Here is a 22,818-nt window from a genome sequence, read left to right on the forward strand (position 1 = left end):
AGCAGCCTTGAACTCTACAGGCTAAGATACTGGTTCAAATTTGAGCTCTTTATCACAAGATTCTTCAGGTACTTCAATTCCTATGTTTACTTGATGTTAACTTTGTTTAGTGGAGTTTACTTTGCGGTAAATCTATTTAGGGTGGCAGTATTGTCTCGCTTCTGCCAACAGAAAAATTGAAATAATAATACCCCATTGTTTATTTATTGTGTTTATTCAGCTTCCTGCTCCGAGTGCTGTAAGGAATGTTACATTTATCTATCTTTGGCTGATTTGTTCTCCTTCCTAGCATCTTTGAAATAGAAAAAAGCTCTGCAAAACTGTTGGGATTGACAAGGTTATGGATGGAGCAAACATGTGATAGAAAACATGTTACAATGGAGGAGCCTCTGGTTATATTACCCTCTGGAGTCAGTATTTACCCAGCAGTATTGCAGCATAGAAAGCTTGCCTCTGCTTTTGTGTATAAGGGAGAAGATGAAGAAAATGTCAATAACACTCTACCAGGTTTCAAAAGTCTTATTTTTATTGGTGCATTTTTATGCCTCTTCTGCATAGAAATTTCCAGGGTAATTCACCTAAAATGGCCTGTTACATTACATTTGTGGAGTGGCAGGGGACACATCGTTCAATTGTACTTGTGGGAAGGCTATTCCCTGTGTTCAATACATCAATAAATCACCTGGTTTTGCATTCACTTAGGTTAGGACCTAAACCAAACTGAGAAAGCAATTCAGTTAAATTGCAGTACTTGGAGCATAAATGAATTTCAGATCTTGTTATTCAGAGCAACTCAGACGTATCACTCAAAGATTGAGTTGTTTAAAAATTCCTATTGAACTAAGAATCCTGAAAAAAGGGTGCACACAACAAAAATATGTAAGAAATCAAATCTTCAAACCTGATTTTAATTGACAGAAATTCTTGTAGTTAGTGTTTTAAAATTCCTTTGCATTCTTAATTCTCAGTTTTGATTAATTAAAAACATAATTTGTTCATACATCATTGCCATATTGGGAATTTTCTTATGACATACATTTTGTGTGTTCTACTTTTCTGGGAAATAAACGCAAGATTGAAACAAGGAATGCAAGTATCCCCTGCTTGCTGCCTTAAAAAATAGACTCAGTTTCCGCCTTGGAAGATGTAGCTACGACAACAGAGATCCACTGGCGTCAACTATGTCACACTATGCCAGCACTTTAAACATGCCTTGAAGGCCAGGCGTGTTGGAAATAGCAACCTTCTTCAAGCCTCCTATACCAGTTATTTGTTAAGCGCACAATTCAGATAGCTTACTATATTGTGTATGTGTGTAGTGGCATTCAAGTTTCCTTAACTCTATGTTGTGGGAAGGACTACAGACCATGTGACCAGATCTGGGACTATTCAGATCTCAGACTCCATTTTAGAATGTACAGATGCGATTAGACTCTCAGACTGGACAGACTCTGTTAGACTCTCAGAACAGAGAGATGCTTAGACTTTGGACTGCTAAGATTATCAGAAAGATGCCCTGTATTCTCTGCACAGAAAAACTACTTCACATCTATGTGTAACAGGATTGATAAGCAATGCACCTGTATGCTGAATACATGGAAGTTTGTGAGTTAACCAGATACGTTACTTTTAAAGAAGTCTACTTATTTTTGGTCTCCTGAGAGCATGATTTAAACAAAGATGTTTTAAGGAAGATTATATGATTTTGGGCAACTGAAAATAACACTTCTGAAACTTGTTTTTTGGGCATTGGCATATCTTTGTTCCTAATAGTTCAAGGAACTGTTCTAGGTATATCAGTCTAACAGCTGAGAAACCTAATTGCTTTGCATGAAGGCTAGTGGATATCTACCACTAAGGAGAAGCTTGACTCAAGCAATTTTTAAACTCTTCTCAGGAAGATCATACTTTACATAAGGTTACAATCGCTAACAAGGTCATACCTTTCCAAAAGATTCCTGGTTTTCCCAAAATGTTATGAATGCCATTTTCAAAAAAGGCCAGCCTTGTTCTAGCAGTTCGAGCAGTGAAGCCTGATGCCAGTGAAGCAGTGAGGCAGCTAGATGCCTCATTGCTAAAGGGAGGAAGGAGACTGTCTAGTGACATGTTATTACTTGCATGCTGAAATATGTTTTTATGGCCCAACCTTGCAGAAGGAAAAATGGCCCTGGTGTGTTTGCAGTTGCCCATATTGCTCTAGCTGCACCTTGGAAATCCTACTGTTGAAGGATGCAGCTGCCTGGCCCTAAAAGTAGGTTTTGCGGGAGGGCCATTTTCCGTTGTTCTTGTATATAAAAAGCTCTTGCTCAAGACCAGCTGTTCTTGTATATAAAAAGCCCTTTTTTGAGCACTAACATTTTGCAGTACACCAATATGCACACATACATGATCACTTGGATATGCCGTTTATATATGCATGCTTTATTTGTATCTGATATTTGAGTTTTTACAGAATGTTAACTCTCAAGAGTGGATAGAAAAAACTATAAAGCAGGGAAAACTAGAACCATTGAGAGAAGAATAGACAGCTGTATTGAACAGAACTCACACCACAGGGGATAATGGCATTAATATACACCTGGAGGTAGCTGTGTCTTAAATATACAGTTCTTGAGGGTTTTGATATGATGGCTGGCTGTCTTCACAGATGCCTGACATACATTACAGCAGTGGTTCTCAACCTGGGGTCCCCAGATGTTTTTGGCCTACAACTCCTAGAAATCCCAGCCAGTTTACCAGCTGTTAGGATTTCTGGGAGTTGAAGGCCAAAAACATCTGGGGACCCCAGGTTGACAGGATGGTAAATGGAGGCAAGACGAAGAAGGGTGCCTGTTGAAATATATAACTGAGGCTGAGGGTCTTCTCAAGAATTCTGGAATTTGGGATTAATAGAATGCTCCCACTGTTTATAAAAATCACTGCAGTGTCTCTGTTTGTTTAGCAGATTCTGTTTTCTTTACCAGGAAGATACTGAACTGTGTTTGTCTGGCATTAAATACCTACCAGGGTTCTCTGGTGATTTAAAATTCTTCTGTGGTTTTAGCAGCTCTCCTTCGGAGTCTCATGGTATCTAATTACTACTAACAAGGGTTTTATGCCTGCAACTCTTCCTAGCCTGAGAGAATATCTTTTTCTTTTAAAAACACATTTCAGGGAAACTTAAACACACAACACTACCTCCCTCTCTCCTGTACTTTTAACCCTCTTTCTCCTCCCGGCTTTTACTTCCACCACTATGTTTCGTCAGGGATGGTTTAACGATGTTCCCGAGTTCTACACAGATATATGTTGAAGCTTTTAATGAATATATGTGCTACATTTCAAGGATGTGGGTCTAGATTTGGGAACAAGTCTTCAATTGCAGAGGAACTTCATTCATGTTACATACTGCTAGAGCGTTGAGTTCTAACAAGTAACTCATTACACCAACATAGTCACTTGATACCACCTTATGTTAACTGATGCCCTAGTCTCAAAACACAGATTCGTGGAATTTATTCCTAACTTAAAATTCGAAATTAAGTTGAATCAAGCGGGGCCAAGATAGTGTGCCAAGTTATATTTATCAGTATTGCAGAGTGCTCTACATGGTTCTGCTTTTGACAACCATCCAGGCTTGTGTTGGGGCTCAGCAGCAAGATGCTGGGGGATCCTCAGAGGACAAGGAGATGATGCTTTTTTCACTGGGTTTGTGTGTGATCCAGCTGAACCACAAGGTGAACTGCAGGCCTTAGATCAGAGAGAAGTGCCAGCAGCTGTAGATGAGATAGAGGATGTTTGGGATTCCGTCTGTCAGGGGAAGCGGTCTTCAGCAGATGGGGAGCTTTCCCATGGTATCAGATTGGGCTCCCGCATGGAAGGAGTGAAGGAGATTAATTAGGTCAGAAAGACTCCATGAGAAGTCCTTGCACCCTGTAAGAAATCCTTGGAACTCATGGCTTCTTGGCTAGGCCTATGCTTAAATTAAGTGATGTTTTCTTTGTGTTCAGAGCAGACAACGTTGCCAAAGAATCAAGTTCCTGTTTCAGCTCTCATGTTCATGAATTGAATCTCCTGTGTTTACCTGTGTCCTGTAAGAGTGCCTTGGAAAAGCTAATTTTCATGCTTATGGATTTATGCCTATGATATTGATATCCTGAATTCCATGTACCTTACCTTTGTGGACTACTGTGTATATATGGACTACTGCTATTTTAGTTTCCTGAACAGTTTAACACTGAAACCAGAGTAGAAAAGGAAGTATCTTTTTTTTCAGTAAGAAAATCTGATCACTAATTGACAATTGTGTTAGTTTACCTTTGGTTTTCCATTTTCAAGTGGGATTTTAATTAGAATTTTCTCGCATATCCAACTATCAGTATGTAAATTTGTTTAATGCATGGAGTCTGGATCTACACTCCCCTATATCCCAGGTTCTGATCCCAGATTATATGGCAGTGTACACTCATATAGTCCAGTTCAAAACAGATAATCTTGGATCAGATCCTGGGATATAGGGGAGTGTAGATTCAGCCTAAATAAAATAACACTGGCTTGTAATGTACTCAGATCTGGCCTACTGCGTTTTCTTGTCAATCCTATAAAGCAAATTATCTATTGTCTATTATGTGATTTATCAATTTTAATACTATCTATCAAAATAATACATATTCAGAGAAGAAAAAGACTAAAAAAGAAGAGCGTATGCTTAAGTTGGAGGAATAAGACCACAATATAGCAGCAAATCTTCATTTGTAAGCAGGATGCTTTCTTTACTAGATGGGAGGGCCTCAGGGCAACAGTTGATCATACTTGTAATATATCCTTCCTGCTGGTAGAAAAATATCCTGGGAGATAACGCTGAACATGAATGGCATCTAAAAAAGGAGATGTATTTTTTTTCAAGGCCGATTGCTTAGCTTGGTTTCCTACCTTGATTTTTCCATTCTATACCTGTAACATGTATAAATAAACTGAGCAAGCAACATTAACACCTGAGGCTGTCCATGGTGGGAAGCAGCTTGTCTTTTGGGCTTTCGCTTGTCCATCTTGCATAGAGCTGAATAATAAGGCCATCACCTTGAGATGAAGAATTAAATTGTCAACATATGGCCTTCCTTAAATTGCTCAGCGTCATCTGTAATGTGTCTAATTTCTTTGCAAGCCAAATGGGGGGCGGACCCTTCTGGAGCAGCTGCTTCAGTACTTCTAGTGTTCTTTCAGCGGAGTCAATGGCCGATGTGTACTGCACCTCACTGGGTGAGTAGCAGGCCCTTTTGGGGGAGGGCTACGGAATGAAAACCAAAAAAGACTTCCATAATATGAACTTTCAAAATAGAGGAATGGTAAGCTATATGTAATAAGATGAAATCACTCAATGCAGTCAAGACCAACAGAAGTTGTTCAACAACAGAAGTTGTTCATAGTAGCCTGCTATGCAAGTTTTTTTTATTTATTCATAGGGACTAAGTTTATAATCTGGCCTTCAGGTAGCCCAACCTAAAACCTAAGGCAGAGACTCCTACAAGCCAGGCCCTTGGCTTCTGACTACCAACAGCTAGAAAAGGGTTGCAATACTACAGGGACCTGCATCTTCTTAGGTTATATATTTTAAATTCTTTACTCAAAATATAATTACCTCTTGATACTTGCAAAATCTTTCCGGACCCTTCTGTGCATCATTTCCTTGATCATGGGCCAGCATTTGTTGGGGTTCCCTCTCACACTGAAATTTTGAATCACATCTGACTGTCTTTTACATTTCTATCTGGAATCATCACCCATCACTCAAGAAGGTTACAATCTCTGCAGCACCTGACAATGGCACCAACTGTTCTTAAGAGAGGTATTCGATCTCCATTTTCAAGTCTTCATTTCATGGCAGGAAACTCTTTATATGCCATACCTCTTTTGTAAACCTTGGCTTACTTGTGAATGCTGTGCATCAAGAGAATGTGCTTGATAGATACTTCATTGCCCTTCTAACACTGAATATTGACTAATTTTTTTCTGGTGCCAGATCAACCCTTGCCTTTATTAAATGGTAATACTTCCTGTGCTGCAATGACTGTTGAATTATTATTATTATTATTATTATTATTATTATTATTATTAGTAGTAGTAGTGGTATCTCACTTTATTTCTCTAAGAAAGAGACTAAAAAACCCCCAATAAAACTAATACAATACAATACAATAAAAACCTAAAATTAAGCATTAAAACAGAATTAAATATTAATGGTATTAAAAATAAAGTTAAAATCCTTAAAACCAATTAAAACCCTTTCATAGCTAAAACTACAGCAGCCTCTGACTTGAAATTAAAAACCACCTTCTTTAAAAGCCTGCCCGAACAAAAAGGTTTTAGCCTGCCACTGGAAGGGCAGCAGGGAGGGGGCCATTCTGGTTTCCCTGGGAAGAAGGGAGTTCCAGAGTCATGGAGTAGCCACCAAAAAGGCCATCTCTCTCGTTCCCACCAACCGTGCTTGAGATGGAGGTGGGACCAAGAGAAGGGCCTCTCCTTAAGCTCTCATGGCCCAGATAGGTTCATATAGGGAGATGCAATCAGTCATTGATGTAGTTAGGAACGTAAAAGGCAACAATACAATCTCAGCTATGTGGTAAGTGTTGGTAAACAACTTCAGTGCAACCCTAATGGCTTACCATGCAGACTAACTCTACACTGAGTCACATACCACTGTTGCTGACCATCCCCTGAAGGCCCCAGCAGAGCCATCATACTTTCTGGAGAGCAAGAAGGATAGCAGGCAGGTGTGAAATTGGAGAATCTCTGGAGAACCCCAGCAGATATCATTGCCAATGTCATCATTTCATGTACCGACCATATCAATGTAACTAGATGCTTCTGTGATCCTGCCAGCTCCTCACACACCCATGTAGAGGTTGCTCTCTAAAATCACCCCCTCCCCCAATTTGGAGGTTCATGCACCTGATCACCCTGACTCAATCTAGTCCCCTGCTAGGACTTCATTAAAGAGCTCTTAATCACCTCTGCTGTCATATAAACAATATCCATATACCTGGACAAAGGAGAGATGTCCCAAGTTCACTCATTACTTGAAAGAGAAGTATTTGGTACCAATGTCATATTTTGAGAGCACGTGCAGGCTCTTTGCAGGGGTGATGGGAGAAGCCTCCATGGGGAGGGATGCACAAATCATCTTCTGAACAGGGCACCACATACTACTAAGCAGAAGAGATGTACTGACTGAAAGAGTTGGTGTAATAATGTAAGTGGCTGTTGACAACAGCTATTACCAAAAAATGTTTGGCACAAATTAGCCTGAAGTTTGCTGGTACAAGTTTATCCCCACACCCTTAGTATTGCTTGAACTCGAAAATCTACATGACAGTGGGCACCCATAAAGGCTTCCTGTATTAATGCTCTCTCACTCAAGATCACATACCTCTAAAATCAGGTCGCTTTGGTTCTCTTCTGTGGCCTCCCCTAAGTGGGAGCTGAGAAGAGCATTTTCCTTTTTCATCCGTTCTGCTTGTGCTTCTGCTGATTCCTCAATATCATGGGTCTGAAAGGAAAGCCACAGGAGAAATGTATTGTTAAATTATAAGCTGTTGCTGCTACAGTGGAGTTTAGAAGAGCAATGAGCTTTAAATTATTGTCTTATCTCAGTTGACACTAGTTATGTGTGCATACTCAGAACTTCACAATTTGGTGGGTACCAGCTCCCAAATGAAACCGCTACAGGATTCTGGGCCCCTTCCACACAGCTGAATAATATCCCACATTATCTGCTTTAAACTGGAATATATGGCAGTGTGGACCCAGATAAGCCAGTTCAGAGCAGATATTGTGGGATTTTCTGCCTTGATATTCTGGGCTATATGGCTGTGTGGAAGGGCCCTAGATCTAATTCTGTGAAGGTGCCAACTATCACACTAGTTTTCAAAGGTTAATAAATGCCATGGAGATTTCTTGTCAAGGTGTGATATAAATATACCAAATAAATGTGTGTAATTCCACAGAAATTATACAGAAATAATCTTGGATAACTGGATGACTGTACAAATGCAGAAAGAACAAAAATCTGGTTTGTCACTTGATCAGATGGATGCTGCTAGGCAGAAAAGTAATGCCAACTTCCACAGTGCTCTAACAGGATGCTAGCTACAGTGCGAAACAATACAGGAAACAAAAATACAGATGCTTTAGGAAAAAGTAATTTCAAAACAACAAACTGACAACAACCAGCATAAATATTCTTGAAAAACTACCTTTGAGAGGAAAGTAACAACTTTGCTTTTGATTTCTTCGGACTTAAGACACTGGGGAAGAATATCCTCATGGCTTGTTTCCTACATACAAAATAAATGAAGTCAGGGCTATAAACAATTTCACTTGGCGGCTCAGTTACTTTAATTGAATCATGATTAAGCTGAATCAAGAAATTTCTACTAAACTATTGGAAATGTTTTGCACTAGTGGAATTTAAAACAAGTGTGCCCAGAATTTAATGATGAATATAGGTTCCGAAATCTCATCTGTCTTCTAGAGTATTCATTTTTTAGCAAGGCATTTATTTTAATGTTACTATTTTAAAATTCTAAAGTAATATCTCTTACTTCACCCAAGGAAGGGTGAAAACAGCAAAAAATTACAACTAAAATGAAAATCCAAATGAGTTATTTGCAGGCTGAAAGCTGCTTCATTCTGTCTGGACTGGGTGTCTTTCCAACCTAAAACTGATGTTTATGAGGGCAAAAGAAATTCCTCTTACCTCTGCAAACTGAGTGAATACCTCTATGGCATGCTGTTGAATCATCCAGTTGTTGTAGGCCAGCAATGTAGCAAACAAACAACATAGTTGAGGCAGAACCTGTCCCTAACAAGAGTTACAACACCAAAGTTATTGCTGGAGGTTTTAAATCTATAACAACCCCCCCCCCAGGAATCACAATTAAAATAATTAAACAGACAAATAAGATCTACAGGATGACTTTTTTTTTTTAAAAAAAAAACCACTTTCTGAATTAGTATTTCTACTTTCAGAAATATGCTGGCAATATATCAAACCCACTGTAAATAATATGTATGCATTTACACTGATCTGGAAAGGGCTTATCAGTGAGGAAGGGAGACAATTCAGACAATGATGTGGCTGCTCTGTACTTGCAGAAGAAGTAAAAAGAAGGGTGCATTCTATCTGGAAGCACACCTTTGTTTGCTTCCTTTGTTGCCATCCTGAACTGAGCCCAGCTCCTTTTTCATTGCCTGAATTGAGTTCCCCCTCTCTTCCTCATGGTAAGAAACAACAACAACGTACAGGTCACTCCAATGATTCGGCAGCTGACAGGGCACAGAGGAAGACATAGTATCCTGCAGCTGAACTCTTACCTGAAAATTAACTTAGTGATACTCACTCCAAAGCCCAGTATAATTTGAAAGTAAAGCAGTATTGTCTCTAGGAATTGATATTACTTCCATCTATACTTATTATGTATTTTGAATTCTTATTGAAGAACATTTTTTGATCTTATTATTCTTTTCACTCATAAATAACACCCCCAGAAGGATAATAAAAATAAATGAACAATGGCCCAGTGTAATTACCTGGAAGTCTGGTACAATAAAGGCTTTCCCCATTGAAGAGAGAAAATCTAAGATTGCAATGAGAATATGATCTGAGGGATTTTGCTGGATGAGGGATGTTTGCAGTGCAAATATCTACAAGAAAAAGGAGTATTTGAGACTGCCCATTAAAAGGTCAGGCGCCATGCTGCCCCGCCTCTCCTGCCCCAGCGTGAATTCCCCTTTGATGTCATTACTGTTGAACGTGGTGTCCCTTTACTCACCTGGATCAGTAACTGGGGCTCTAACATCTGGATGAAGAGCTGCAGAAGTTGAAATACCAAGCAACAGGTGTGCTGTAGATAAGGCAGACTTGATACCTTCATTAGATAAAAAATAACATCTTATGGCCCTCAAAGAACCCCAGTTCCAGTTAAACCAAAGAGTTAAAAATTCTAGGAACAGGAAAATGTGTATTTAATACTACCAAGGTCTAGCAATTGAATTTTATTATTGGTTGTTGGTTTGATGCCTGTTTTTATATATTGTTATAATGTTGTTGTTTTATTTTGTTTTATACTGTTGTTATGCATTTTAATGTGCTACATTTTAACTATGTTGATTGCGCTTGGCTCCATGTAAACCACCCCGAGTCCCTTCGGGGAGATGGAGGCAGGGTACAAAAACAAAGTTTTTGATGTTGTTGTTGTTATTGCTACAACTATAGCAGGGAGATATTCAGTCTCTGAAGTGGCACTATGGAATGCAGATCATGGAAATAAATTGGTTTCATTTATCAAAGATCAATTTTTTTATTTTATTTTTTATTTTTTAAAACCTTCTCCTATTTTAAAACCTGCAGAATATGTCTGGAAATGTGAATTCAGGTCAGGCTAAATGTAAATTGCCGCAGGCTACTGCCTTCTGACTCAGTTCCTTTACAGGGATTTTTGTTAAAGGGGAAAAAGAACAGATTGCTTTTCTGTAGCTGTTTAATGATAACATGTTGAAATGGGACAAATGTGAATGCACACATATATGTCCAGTGTTTGGATGTAGACATGCATGGGCTCTTTTAGGGATGAGTTAGGTATTACTGGGGACCCACCTCCACATTTGTAGTTTCCAACAGTTGGCACTAATTTGTCATAAACAAAACATGGCAAACTACTCTTACCTATTTTAAAAACACAGTTACAGCCTCAGTAAATAAGAGGAATGTCATGGACGCGGCCTACATTGATTTCAGTATAGCTTCCAATAATCTTCTAGACAAGCTGATAAAATGTTGGCTATTGTTAGGTTACTGGTTGACTGAAGCCAGAGTGCTGACCAGTAAACAAATGACCAGTGAGCATCACTTATTCAGTATTGTTCATAAATTACTTGGATGAAAGAATGGAAGACATGTTCACTATATCTTCAAATTACTCCACACTAGGATGGGCAGTTAATACCAGAAAAAAGAAGAACCAAGATTCAAGATTATTGCAACATGAATGAAGAACTAATTCAAAATTAATACAGCAAGGGCCTGGGTTACAAACAAGATAGGTTCTGTAGGTTTGTTCTCAAGTTTTACTTGTATGCAAGTCCGAACAGGTACACTTTCAAAGTGTAACTTCAATAATTTTGGACAGCATAGGGAAGGATTAACACCCTGTAATGTTTGTTTGTTTTGCTGTTTGTGCCCCTAGCTAGAAGATTTCACCTCCTTTTCTGTCCCTGTGATATTTGTATTTTTAAAAATGTGAGTTGTCGTGGAAATAAAAATTGGCAATAAAGCTTCAGTGGAGACAGCTTTTTCCCAGGTTAACTCTTTCAGAAGTGAATTTTCCTTCCAAGGGGTAGATTTCCTCTCTCTTCCTGTTGTCTCACTCCCCACCACACCCCCATTTATAACTAGGAGTCATATGCAAGTAGGGTACTTGTAACTCAAGGACTGTCTGTATAATAAATTACAGTACAGTTAGCTGCAATTAATATCATAATAAAATAATGTGGAAATTCAGTACTGTATAGAATTAGATTGGGAAAGACCTTCCTGCGTGAAGCCTACCTGGTTATGATCAAAACCAGAAACTAGGGATCTCTTTCCACTTTTGGCACATAAGAAATATGATATATCTTATTTTTACTATCACCAAAGCCAGCAAGGAATACTGTCACGCATGCAGATATAGTGAGGCTATTGCAAAAGCTTCGGTAAAGTCTACTATGTCCTCCACACCTACTCTAAGCCAATAAACTGATGAAATTATTTTTGTATACCCTCTCCTCACCAGAACAGGTATTGTTCACTCATTTTTTCTGATATATCATATTTCTTATGTGAAAACTATAACAACATAATGCAGGATTGTTCTCACCTCTGTGGGATGTAGAACTGCCAAAAACTGGCCAAGGGTCCCAATCAGAGCTATACGTTGATCCGGCTCCAGCATTTCTCCAGAAGTCTGGCAAACAGACAGCAAAGCAGAGAAAGCAATGTTCTGATGGAGAATGGAATAATTGTGAAAAGTTAGGAAACCTCATGAGATGAACTTCTACTGCATAATAGAAAGCAGAATAAGGGGTCTTAGCAGAAAAAAATGAGATAGTTTGGTCCACAGTGGTAAGATTTTTTTTAAAGTATTTTACATGCTACAAATAATGAAAGCAAATCAAGTAAATATTACTCTGATTGTATTTTTTGATTACTAGGATGTGAATTCTATATTATTTCATTCTTACATGCAAATACCAAAACGATGGTAGTTTTTTTCCCATTGAGAAAATGAGCAAATAATACTTTACAGTATTCTCCCTGTGTTTTAAAATTCTGTATATTACAGAAGAATTACCCGCCAGAGAAAAACATGTGGGATTCTATGAATAAAACCGTAATTAAGTTTTGTATTGTATTTTAACCCCCAAATACCTGTTTTTCTGGTTATCTGCAGTAAAATTCTATTTTTCTATACTGCAACTTAATAGAAGAGCAGCCTCAACAGAATGTTTAATTAACTATCAGAAATCTGTTAATTGAAGCCTCGTCACTTTTACTCACCACTTGCGGAAATTCATCTAAAGATCTTCCACTGTTCAGCCACTCCTGACATTGCGTAAATCCCACTACAAAAATCTCACGAGCAACCTGTGGCCTGAGCAGAGGCGTAAGCGCTTGGAGAGAAAGATGCTGCCATAGCTGCAGGTTCTCTGTATCTTTAGGAGGAAATTTATCAGCAAACTTCACCTGTGAAGAGAGGAAGAAAGAATCAGAAAGAACAGAAAAAAATTGAATAGCTTTTAAAAATATGGTAAGAACATTATACTTTATGAATAAAAACTTAATAATAAACACTCTTATTTTACTGTAAATGATATTTAATATTAATTAAATGTAATATAAAGGCTTTATATTCCAACTACTCTATCTGGACCTAAGCAAGAAAGTTATTGCAAAGGACAATTCTTACTCAAAAGACAAGAAATGTATAGCAAGCCAAATTTTCTTTTCTCAGAGTTAAAATAGGCAATCCAGAGAGGAAAGGAAGCTAAAGACCAAAAGCACCCCAGAAAGACCGGACACGCTCCTCCTCTGCCATTTCTGGCATTAAAATGTGTTAAATGCCTCCCTGAATGAAATTTTGAATGAATATTTATAAAACTTACAGGTATGTAGCTCCTATCAGTACGGTTATGCATATTAATTAAAATAAAATGAAAATATTTTTCTTGTCCCATTATGACAACAAACCAAAGCTATACTACCTGCAATAAAAAATATTGATGCTTTTGTCACTCGGCCTAACACATTCAAGCAGGCCATAATAATACAGAATTGTTCTTTGTCAATTAATTAGACAAAACTTTATTTGATTAAGTTGACTGAAGAATGCAGTACAAATATTTATAGATTGGGACAGGTCAAGACAGACTGGGACAGGTCAAGACAGTACTTGCCTGGTGTTCAGCAGTCATCAAAAAGAGCAAACGACGTAGCAAGACCCCCAGCAGAGTGGCTTGGTAACTCTCAGCAGGACAGACTTTTATCTGAATCAGGAAACAAATACATTTTTAATGGTCAAATACAGAAATATTTAAATAAGGTTCAAAAACAAAATATTTGGCAAAATAAGAAAGTCATGTAATACCTCTAACAAACTTTGTGGATTACAATTCACTTCTTCATATGAATGAAGTTTAACTTTTATCTATACACTCAAGTAAATATGTTTTGGATCCAGATTTAGACAGAAAGTCCTATCAACATTTCTTTCTCGAAACTGTAGTTCACCTCTATACCTACAATCAAGGACCTGAAATTTCTCTAGCCAAACTCTAACTCTAGCATGAATAGCCTGTACTTTATGAATTAACTACCTTCCAAAACTAGAAAACAGAAATCCATCAGGCTCCAGAGTAGAGATGTCTAAAAATGACCTGGTGACTCAAAAATATGAGCTAGATCACAAGCTACACATGAACGGAAAAGAACCAGTTAGTAACAATCAGACAAAAAGAATGCTCCTTATCAAAATTATGCAAAGCCCAAAAAACGGAGTCTCCAAAAGCTGTACTTCAGAATTTGACCCAGGCTGTGACATATAACCCATTCCCTCCACTATCTCACCTAGAACCCCCCATCCCTTTGGGGAAAACTAGAGCTCTTGGCAACTAGCAAATTTAATATTCAAGCAAAATAATACATCATCCATTTTGACAACAAGGAACACTTCTTATGTCCCAAAAAGGCAATAAACAATCATGGAACCTTTTGACAGCTGAAATATGACTTCAGTACTTGGAAAAATACTGGAATAGATAATGGAGCATGTTCACAAGTGTCTGAATGACAATGAAATGATTTGTAGGAACTAGCAAATATTTGTCAAGGAAAAATCATGACAAAGTAATCTTATATACACTTTTAATTGGGTCATTACGTTTAGTAGATGGTGGGAATGAAGCAGATGTAGTTTATTTGGATTTCAGCAAAACATTTCATAATGTTTCCCATGATACTTTCATTAACAGACTTGTAACATAAGTAATTACTCAGATAAATTACAAGAAAAAGATTCCACCTAAATATTAGCAAGAACTTCCTGGTGGTAAGAGCTGATCAAAAGTGGAATGTGCTGCATTGGAGCATGGTGGAGTTTCCTTCTCTGGAGGCTTTTAAACATAGGCTGGATGACCATGTCAGGGTGCTTTGTGCTTTCCCTCAATGAAAGGGGGTTGGACTGGATGGTCTTTGTGGTCTCTTTCAACTCCAGATAGTGGGGGACTTTTTCTCTGGAAATCCTCAAAAAGAGGCTGGAAAACTGCCAACTAGGATGCTCTAGCTGGAGTTCCTGCATTGATCTGAGGGCTGGACTAGATGGTCTACGGAGCCTTTACCAATACTAAGATCCCATGGTTTTCTAGTTACATTATCCATTCTGGTTGCTTATAAATTAAAAATGCATTTGACTTACCAAATGTGCTATTATAAATGTATGATGAGCACACAGATCAGCTGTTTCAAACCTGGAAGATGAGAATGAGATTACAATCAGCAAGTAAATCAATGATTAGCACATATGACATCAGATCTCCTCTTGCTCTGTTAGTCTTTGTTGATTTTTGGGTTCAAGTTCTGTTTCATGACTGAGAAGTTCATTGGTATCTGATAATCTGCTGCCTCTTTACCATAGAAAAAAACTTGAATAGTGCACTCATGCCATTTTATCCTTCATGAAGACTAGTTTCTTCCACAGGTGGTGCAAAGGGTTAACCCAGGCATCCTCAAGCTGCGGCCTTCCAGCAGTTTGGGTCTTCAACTCCCAGAAGTCCTGATAAATAAACAAGCTCGTTAGGACTTCTGCGAATTGGAAGCCCAAACAGCTGGAGGACCGTAGTTTAAGGATGCCTGGGTTAAACCCTTGTGCTGCTGAACTGCTGACCTGAAAGTTGGTAGTTCAAATCTGTGGAATGGGTTGAGCTCACTGTTAGCCCTAGCTCCTGCCAACCTAGCAGCTCGAAAACATGCAAATGTGAGTAGATTAATACGTACTGCTTCAGCAGGGAAAAAAAACCAAAAAGATGCTCCATGCAGTCATGCTGCCCACACGACAAGGAGGTGGCTATGGACAACACAGGCTTTTCGGCTTGGAAATAGAGAAGAGCACCTCCCCCAGAGCCAGGTATGAGCACCGCCTCCAAAGCCAAAAATAAAAAAGGAGCAGCCTTTCCCTTTGTCTATATCTTTGTATTTCACTGTAACAACGCATTGAATGTTTGCCTGTGTCTGTTTATATGCTGTAATATGCTCTGAGTCCCCTCTGGGAGAAAGGTGGAATATAAATAAAGTGTTATTATTATTTATAAATGAGATTCTTGCCTTTCAAAAGGAGAGAAAACTTAGCAATTCAGTCATTTATTACGCTGTTCTCCTTCAATACATCTTAATCTTACCTAGCAAGGAAACACCAAGCATCCATTGCCAGGAGAGCAATGATCGTATGAGAACCAAGTATGGTCTCTAACAAGGAGCATTCCTAATGAGAAAAAGAAAACATACATGAGCACAATTTTGTCTAGAATTTGTTTTTAAGGCCATTTTGTTGGAATTCAACCTCAAACTGCTCATTTCTACAGTACTCAATGAGAAGCAGATAGACAGAATTAATTACTACATCTAAATCTTATCTCCCACTCTCTCATATCCAAACTAACCCAGTCTCTAACTAATGCTAACTAATGCTTATCTTTGACCCCAAGCATTTCTAAACCTAAATCATTTCTAAACATTTATACAGGAAACCGTGGAACCAGTCTGAGGTCTAGATGGTGATTGCACAAAGCACTGATGCACATTAAGGACTTTCTTTTCTGTGCTTTTGTGACTGTTGTCTGGCTGCTGAAGTTTAGAGCTGTCTTTGAACTGCATTAGTCAGTGTAGATGTGGTCTAAGAGATTACTCTAATTCCCTCCAATATATCTGACTTTTAAAAACTGTCTCAGATGTTCCACCAATCACCACTCACTTCCAATTTCCATCCTCTTATTCCCGTTATCTTTATTTATCTATCTAATAAATATGTTATCTCCTCAAAAGTCACTAACATTATTGATAGTTATGGAACAAAAGAAGGATCTTAAAAATTGATACCATTGTCCTTAGGGAAAAAAACCCAGAAACATTCACCAAACAGAATAGAGTAGATCTATCAAGATCTGGGCATAACAACAACACTCCAAACCATACAGTGATCAGTGTGGCTTTTTTTCCCTAGTGATTTTTGATAAATGTAGTATCTCCAAACATATCTCTGAGGAATGGCCTAACTATCTATTGTGAATCTTGATTTCAAAGTTCAGACTACATTGGCAGATTACAATAAGCAAGACCTTTCCTTACCAGTAGATGAAAATGTGATGCAGTGAGTGTTGTGATAAAGGTACACAGGTGGATGCAGACATAGTGGTAAAAGGTGCTTTTGTGTTGCCCTGTTCCCATCATTCCTGGAGCAAGAACAGGAAGGGAAAGCTCGCCAGAGCACTGCTGAAGACTATGAAAGAGGGCTGATAGCAAGGTCATTCTTCAAAGAAAAGGAAAAGAGCAGCGTTACTTCTTTACTACCAGATGACAAGGTCATTGCAAGCATTCATCGTGCATTTCAACATAAATGGTTAGCAACCATAATAATGTAAAATTTAAAAAAAATATGTAACACTATTTTTGTTCCTGGGTTAAAAATGTCATTTCATAATTGGTTCTATCATAAAAACAATGAAAAAGTTTATTAAATTGCAAAAACTTTGTTTTTGTGGGACATCCTGTAGCCCATTTTGCTATAATTTTTGAATGAGTATTTCAGAGTCTCGACCAATTCAACATAATTTGTGGCAGCCACAAATTACTTTCAAAGTATGTACTGCACAATTAAACAGGAAATGACATTTTCAAACCAGGAACATATTATTTTTCAAATTTTGTTGTATAGTGTTATTTGTGTTATAGAAAAAGAAGAAAATTAGGTAATAATATGACATTTTAAAGCTTTTGTGCTAAGCACAACTTTTATACTGAACAAAACACAACATAACAAGAAAAAAGTCGAGTGTTGATCCTGTTTTGATAGTGACCATTCTCAAAATTAGCATGCACTGTCCATTTTTGGACAAGCATTACTTTGGGATTTTATGGTGTCTGTCTATGAAATAGTTTGTTATAATGAAGACTATAAGAAGGACTATACTCTTAAAAATACCCAGGAGATTTTTCTGTATAGTACAAAAGTGATAATCAGTAGATTATAATGCTGATATCTCAAGTTTCAAAATATCTTCTAGGCAGCATATGATTTTAGGTTTTGGCAAAAATATTAAGAACCATGCTGCCAGTTTGGAACCATGCTGCCAGTTTGCAAAGGGTTAACCCAGGCATCCTCAAGCTGCGGCCCTCCAGCAGCTTGGGTCTTCAACTCACAGAAGTCCTGATAAATAAACAAGGTCGTTAGGACTTCTGCGAATTGGAAGCCCAAACACAACCAATAAGATGTTTTGTGAGGTATGCTGTCTCCCGAGGCAAAGATTCATGATGTAACAGAGAGGCTGACAAGGTTCATTAAGCCCACCATCCATTATCACTTCATGTTGAACAAAGGAAACCAGAAGGTACAACTTTCAACATATTGCAAGGGAATATAAAACTCTGGGGAGGGACACAAGGGCATTGGGATTAAGGTTTTTCTTATACAGAGGGAATTGGAGGACCATTAACACAGGAAACTCAACAGTGGGCTGAAAAACAACAACAAGGAATCTCTGTGAGAATGATCAAATGGTCTTAGATATTGCTACACAAGATGAACTCAAAGTTTTAAAAAAGGAAGGCAAATATAATAGGTTAACAAAACTCAACAAGCACTGATTCTTACTCCTTTCATATGACCTTGTGCATTGGGACAAATGATATACAGTAGTAAGACATAGCCTTCCCCGTAGTCACCTATGGATGTGAGAGCTGGACCATAGGGAAGGCTGAGCGAAGGAAGATTGATGCTTTTGAACTGTGGTGTTGGAGGAATGTTCTGAGAGTGCCTTGGACCGCCAGAAGATCCAACCAGTCCATACTCCAGGAAATAAAGCCCAACTGCTCATTGGAGGGAAGAATAATAGAGGCCAAAATGAAGGACTTTGGCCACATCATGAGAAGACAGGAAAGCTTAGAGAAGACAATGATGCTGGGGAAAATAGAAGGAAAAGGGAAGAGGGGCCAACCAAGGGCAAGATAGATGGATGGCATCCTTGAAGTGATTGGATTGACCTTGAAGGAGCTGGGGGTGGTGATGACCGACAGGGAGCTCTGGCGTGGGCTGGTCCATGAGGTTATGAAGAGTCGGAGACGACTGAACGAATGAACAACAAAAAAGCCTTCAAGATATTATAAGGGTCCACGAGTCTCTAGGAAGGAAGCTAAAAGACCTTAATCACTTCTTCCTGTTGAAGAATGTGGCCTAGAAAGACAGAGGAGAGTACTAGAGGGGAACAACTGGCTTTGTAGATGGCGCCATCAAGAAAGCGACCTCATTGTGGGCAACTCCTATAGGGTCCCTAGCCAAATTGAAGATATGGATGATGCCTTTCTAAAACACATAGCCAAATATATATATATTTTAAAAAATAGACTCAGTAAGAGAAGGTTTCAACCCCCCTGCTATTCATTGGAAATCACACTCTGCCAATTTTAAAAGGTTCACCATATTCCTCCCTAGCCTTGCAGGCAATGTTATTGTCCAAAAGGTGGAGGAGGCAACAAGGGGATCCGTTATTTTGAATCTGATCCCAACCTATTGAACAAATTGATGGAAATAGAGGGATTCTTGGATGGGAATGACCATGTCCTCTCGGAATTTGTTATATGACGGAAAGGTGAAGCTAAATATAGTCAAAACACTCCTTCTAGCTTTCAAGAAAGCTGATTTTGGTAAACTCAGGGAAATACTGAATTAGTTCCTAAGCTCGAAGTTCATGATGCACAGGAGTTTCTTAAATATGAGATAATGAAAATGCAGCTGGCAACAACTCCAATGAGGAAGGTAAGTGGGAGATATCTAAAGAAATCAAGGTGAATACACAAAGAACTTTCAGATGAGGTGAAATTTAAAAGTGAGATACAGAAGAAATCAAATTAGAATCATCAAAGAATAATAGTAAAGGCCAGTAGTTATAAGGGGAAAGTCAAAAAGCTAAAAGCTCAGAATGAGCATATGCATGATAGAAGTTAAAATAATAAAAAATATATTCATTTATAGGCTAGAAGAATAAAGAAACATTAGTGTTACTGAGTATTGAAGATGGAGAAATGGTAACAGGGGATAAAGAGAAAGCAAAACTCCTACTTTGCCCCAGACTTCTCCCCAGAGAAAAAGATTGTTAAACTAACTGAAGCACTCCTTTTAATAAAATACATTCAAGACAGGCACCCAGCTTGTCAATACAGAGGATACCAAACCAAATGAACCCTATGATAGTATGGAATTACCTGGGAATTTCTTCTGGATACTGATTTCCTGTGTTCCAAATAGCTTTCACATCCTGGGACTGAGATGGCAATGTGTCCATTACAGAAAGCAGAAGTCGACACTGTGGAAAGTGCAGCTCAGAAGGGAGATCTGGAATGATTTTTTCAAAGTAATTTATTTTAAAAACAAGTTTTTAATTTGTATGGTGCTCTCATGTCCTGACAGAGCAAATTAATCTAGGGGCCCATAGCCATGTAAACAGCTCAGAGATCCTAGAAGTCAAATTTATTATTATTAAAAAAAATCTTTCCCCCAAAGGGTATTAAGGCCAGGACTATTATGGGATCCTGACCACATATTCAGTTCCCACACACAAGACAATGTAGGGCAGGCAATCAGCACATTCAAGTGTACCTGGAGTTTTACTTAATACTACTTCAATGAAAGGCTTAAAGGAAACCAGCAGACTGAGAAGAGAGTCCAATGTCACAAGGAATCCCCTTGCCATTTCATCCTGATGAGCCTTGGAAATCGCAGGGGCGTGAAGACTTGGTGGAAATTTGCTGTTAGGAAAGAATATGCAGCATCTAATCAGTACTTGCATTGTAAACACTAAGCATCAATTCATAATTACAGCACGATGCTGTTAAATGACAGTCTCACTTGAGCATAAAGCAGGATTAGTGGCAAGAAACATTTCCCAGCTCTAGGCTGGCATTCCAGTTGCAACCTCTCCTAGAAAGAGATAGATTAAGCACACTTATCCACACAGTAAGTATCTAGTCAACACAAACTAAAGCACTTTGCTCAAGAAAAGGAAAGTAAAGATTGCTTGGAAGTTGTCCATCTGAGCTTGGTCCAATAATAACTTCTTCAGCAAGGGTCTCACAGCTGTTTCTTGGTGTGCATGTTCACTGTAGAATCAATCCAGCTTGATACCATATTAAGTGCCATGGCTGAATGCTGTGGCATCATGGGAGCTGGTAGTTTTTACAAGGTCTTTAGCCTTCTCTGCCTCAAATCCCAGGATTACCTAGCACAGCGCCATAGCAGGTAAAATGGTGTCAATTTGACAGTACGGATGCAGCCACAGACAGGGTGATGATCCTGCAATGAAATCAAATTCATTATCAGGTATGTTTATTTACCTGTGTATTTGAAGGTACGTCTGATGAAGCAGAGAGCAGGAATCCACCAGGAAAGAAGTAAACTCCTATAAAGTCAAGCATGTCAAATATTTGAATTTATAAGGAATTATTTCAAACCCATCTCTTCGTTTTGTGTAAACTGAAGTCTTGAATGGAATCTTTCCAAATCAAGACACAAAATCCATGTATAGCAAACATTACTTTTCCCCTTGCACCTCTTCAAAACTTTAGGAAACATCTATGATTGTATTATAGTACTCTTTAGCCATGGTTTTCTATATACATTACCAAAATTATCTTTACTCATATAAAAACATTTTTATAATCGAAATGTTCATTTTTTTCACTTTCAAAATTATAAATGGTAACAAATAAATGCAAACAGTAAAATTCTTGCCTTGGTACCACAAACTGATAGAGTAAGTTAATGAACAGGTAGACAGGTCAAACCAAGGCTAATTTTACAGAACACCTGACAATTATTGAGACATTGTCAGACATCTAACAACATTGATATGCTTAGGAAGGTGTTCTGTTTGTTTGTTAATCCTCTATATATTAATGTGCTGGTGTTTCACAGCAATGTCTTAGTGTATTAATATGAATGGTGGTCTAGTTCACAGAAGTACTTCCAAAACCATGAACTACACCACAACAATCACAAATCCCAAGCTGGACTATGCCATTGTGGAATAAAACACAGATCTGATGCATAGAGGTTCATTTTTTTTAATCCAGGTAACTATCACCAAACAACAGTTCTCATCCATTCATTGCCAGAAGTGTGCAAAACAGCTACTAAAAGTCAGATCACATCTGTAACTGAATGCCAAATCATCAAAACACAGACATGCCTTTACATACATTGTATGTTGTGGAAGCACATGACAGACCAAGTCTATTGGTTTTAAGTTATAAGAAGGGAGCTTTTGATAGACCATTAGAAAAAATGTCTTGACAATTCAGTGATAGAGACAATTGCCTAAAGCAGTGTCTCTCAAACTTTGGACATACAAGTATTTTTGAACTTCAACTCCCATAAATCCCAGCCATCTTACCAGCTGTTAGGAATTGTGGGAGCCGAAGTCCAAAACACCTGGAGGCCCACAGGTACTGCAGGCCAGCCCTAGAGAGATTTTGAGATGTCCTCTGGATGTCTTTAAAAGGAGGCTGGACAGCTACCTGCTGTAGCTCAGGCCTCTTCAACCAGCAGCCCTTTGGGTATTTTGGGCTTCAGCTCCCAGAATTCCTGATCATTGAACAAGCTGTCTAGGGCTTCTGGGAGTTGGAGGCCCAAACACCCCGAGGGTCACAAGTTGAGTGGAGACCCTGCATTGAGCAAAGTCCTTTCCAACTCTATTATTCTATACTATTATTTGTTTTTCTTCTTTGAATGTTTCAAGTGATGCCACATACTTACAGCACAAAGATTGCAAATATGTAAGTCAAAGTAAAGTTTTATCCCCTTCCTGCAGAAGCCAGTTGCTAGCTCTTACCTTGGTGTAGTGCAGCAGAGAATTGGCAAAAAATCTACACAGTTTGTTCATCCTCTGGAACAATTTATAGTCAGTGCTTTCCTATACAAATGTAAAAAAAGCACACTTTGAGTATTTCCTTGGGAAAACTTCTATAGTACTTTTAAAATTACT

The 22,818-nt window shown here is 38.4% G+C and overlaps 1 protein-coding gene across 3 annotated transcripts in view; it reads right to left on the minus strand.

The window, feature by feature from the left end:
- Nucleotides 1–504: 504 nt before the first annotated feature.
- FIRRM (FIGNL1 interacting regulator of recombination and mitosis) overlaps nucleotides 505–22,818 on the minus strand; it is a 35,303-nt gene continuing 12,989 nt past the window's right edge. For all 3 annotated transcript variants that reach the window (XM_067463888.1, XM_067463889.1, XM_067463890.1), the window contains 16 exons: nucleotides 22,666–22,746; nucleotides 21,170–21,234; nucleotides 20,436–20,584; nucleotides 20,042–20,171; nucleotides 16,913–17,093; nucleotides 15,967–16,049; nucleotides 14,988–15,039; nucleotides 13,471–13,560; nucleotides 12,575–12,760; nucleotides 11,895–12,017; nucleotides 9,810–9,905; nucleotides 9,568–9,681; nucleotides 8,735–8,839; nucleotides 8,232–8,312; nucleotides 7,406–7,525; nucleotides 505–5,266 (listed from right to left, as the gene is read on the minus strand). In XM_067463888.1, coding sequence (XP_067319989.1) covers nucleotides 5,081–5,266; nucleotides 7,406–7,525; nucleotides 8,232–8,312; nucleotides 8,735–8,839; nucleotides 9,568–9,681; nucleotides 9,810–9,905; nucleotides 11,895–12,017; nucleotides 12,575–12,760; nucleotides 13,471–13,560; nucleotides 14,988–15,039; nucleotides 15,967–16,049; nucleotides 16,913–17,093; nucleotides 20,042–20,171; nucleotides 20,436–20,584; nucleotides 21,170–21,234; nucleotides 22,666–22,746 — 1,842 coding nt within the window. In that variant the 3' untranslated portion in view covers nucleotides 505–5,080. The remainder of the gene's footprint in view (nucleotides 5,267–7,405; nucleotides 7,526–8,231; nucleotides 8,313–8,734; nucleotides 8,840–9,567; nucleotides 9,682–9,809; nucleotides 9,906–11,894; nucleotides 12,018–12,574; nucleotides 12,761–13,470; nucleotides 13,561–14,987; nucleotides 15,040–15,966; nucleotides 16,050–16,912; nucleotides 17,094–20,041; nucleotides 20,172–20,435; nucleotides 20,585–21,169; nucleotides 21,235–22,665; nucleotides 22,747–22,818) is intronic.

The sequence above is a fragment of the Anolis sagrei genome, chromosome 2 (genome assembly GCF_037176765.1).
Source record: "Anolis sagrei isolate rAnoSag1 chromosome 2, rAnoSag1.mat, whole genome shotgun sequence".
NCBI lineage: Eukaryota > Metazoa > Chordata > Lepidosauria > Squamata > Dactyloidae > Anolis > Anolis sagrei.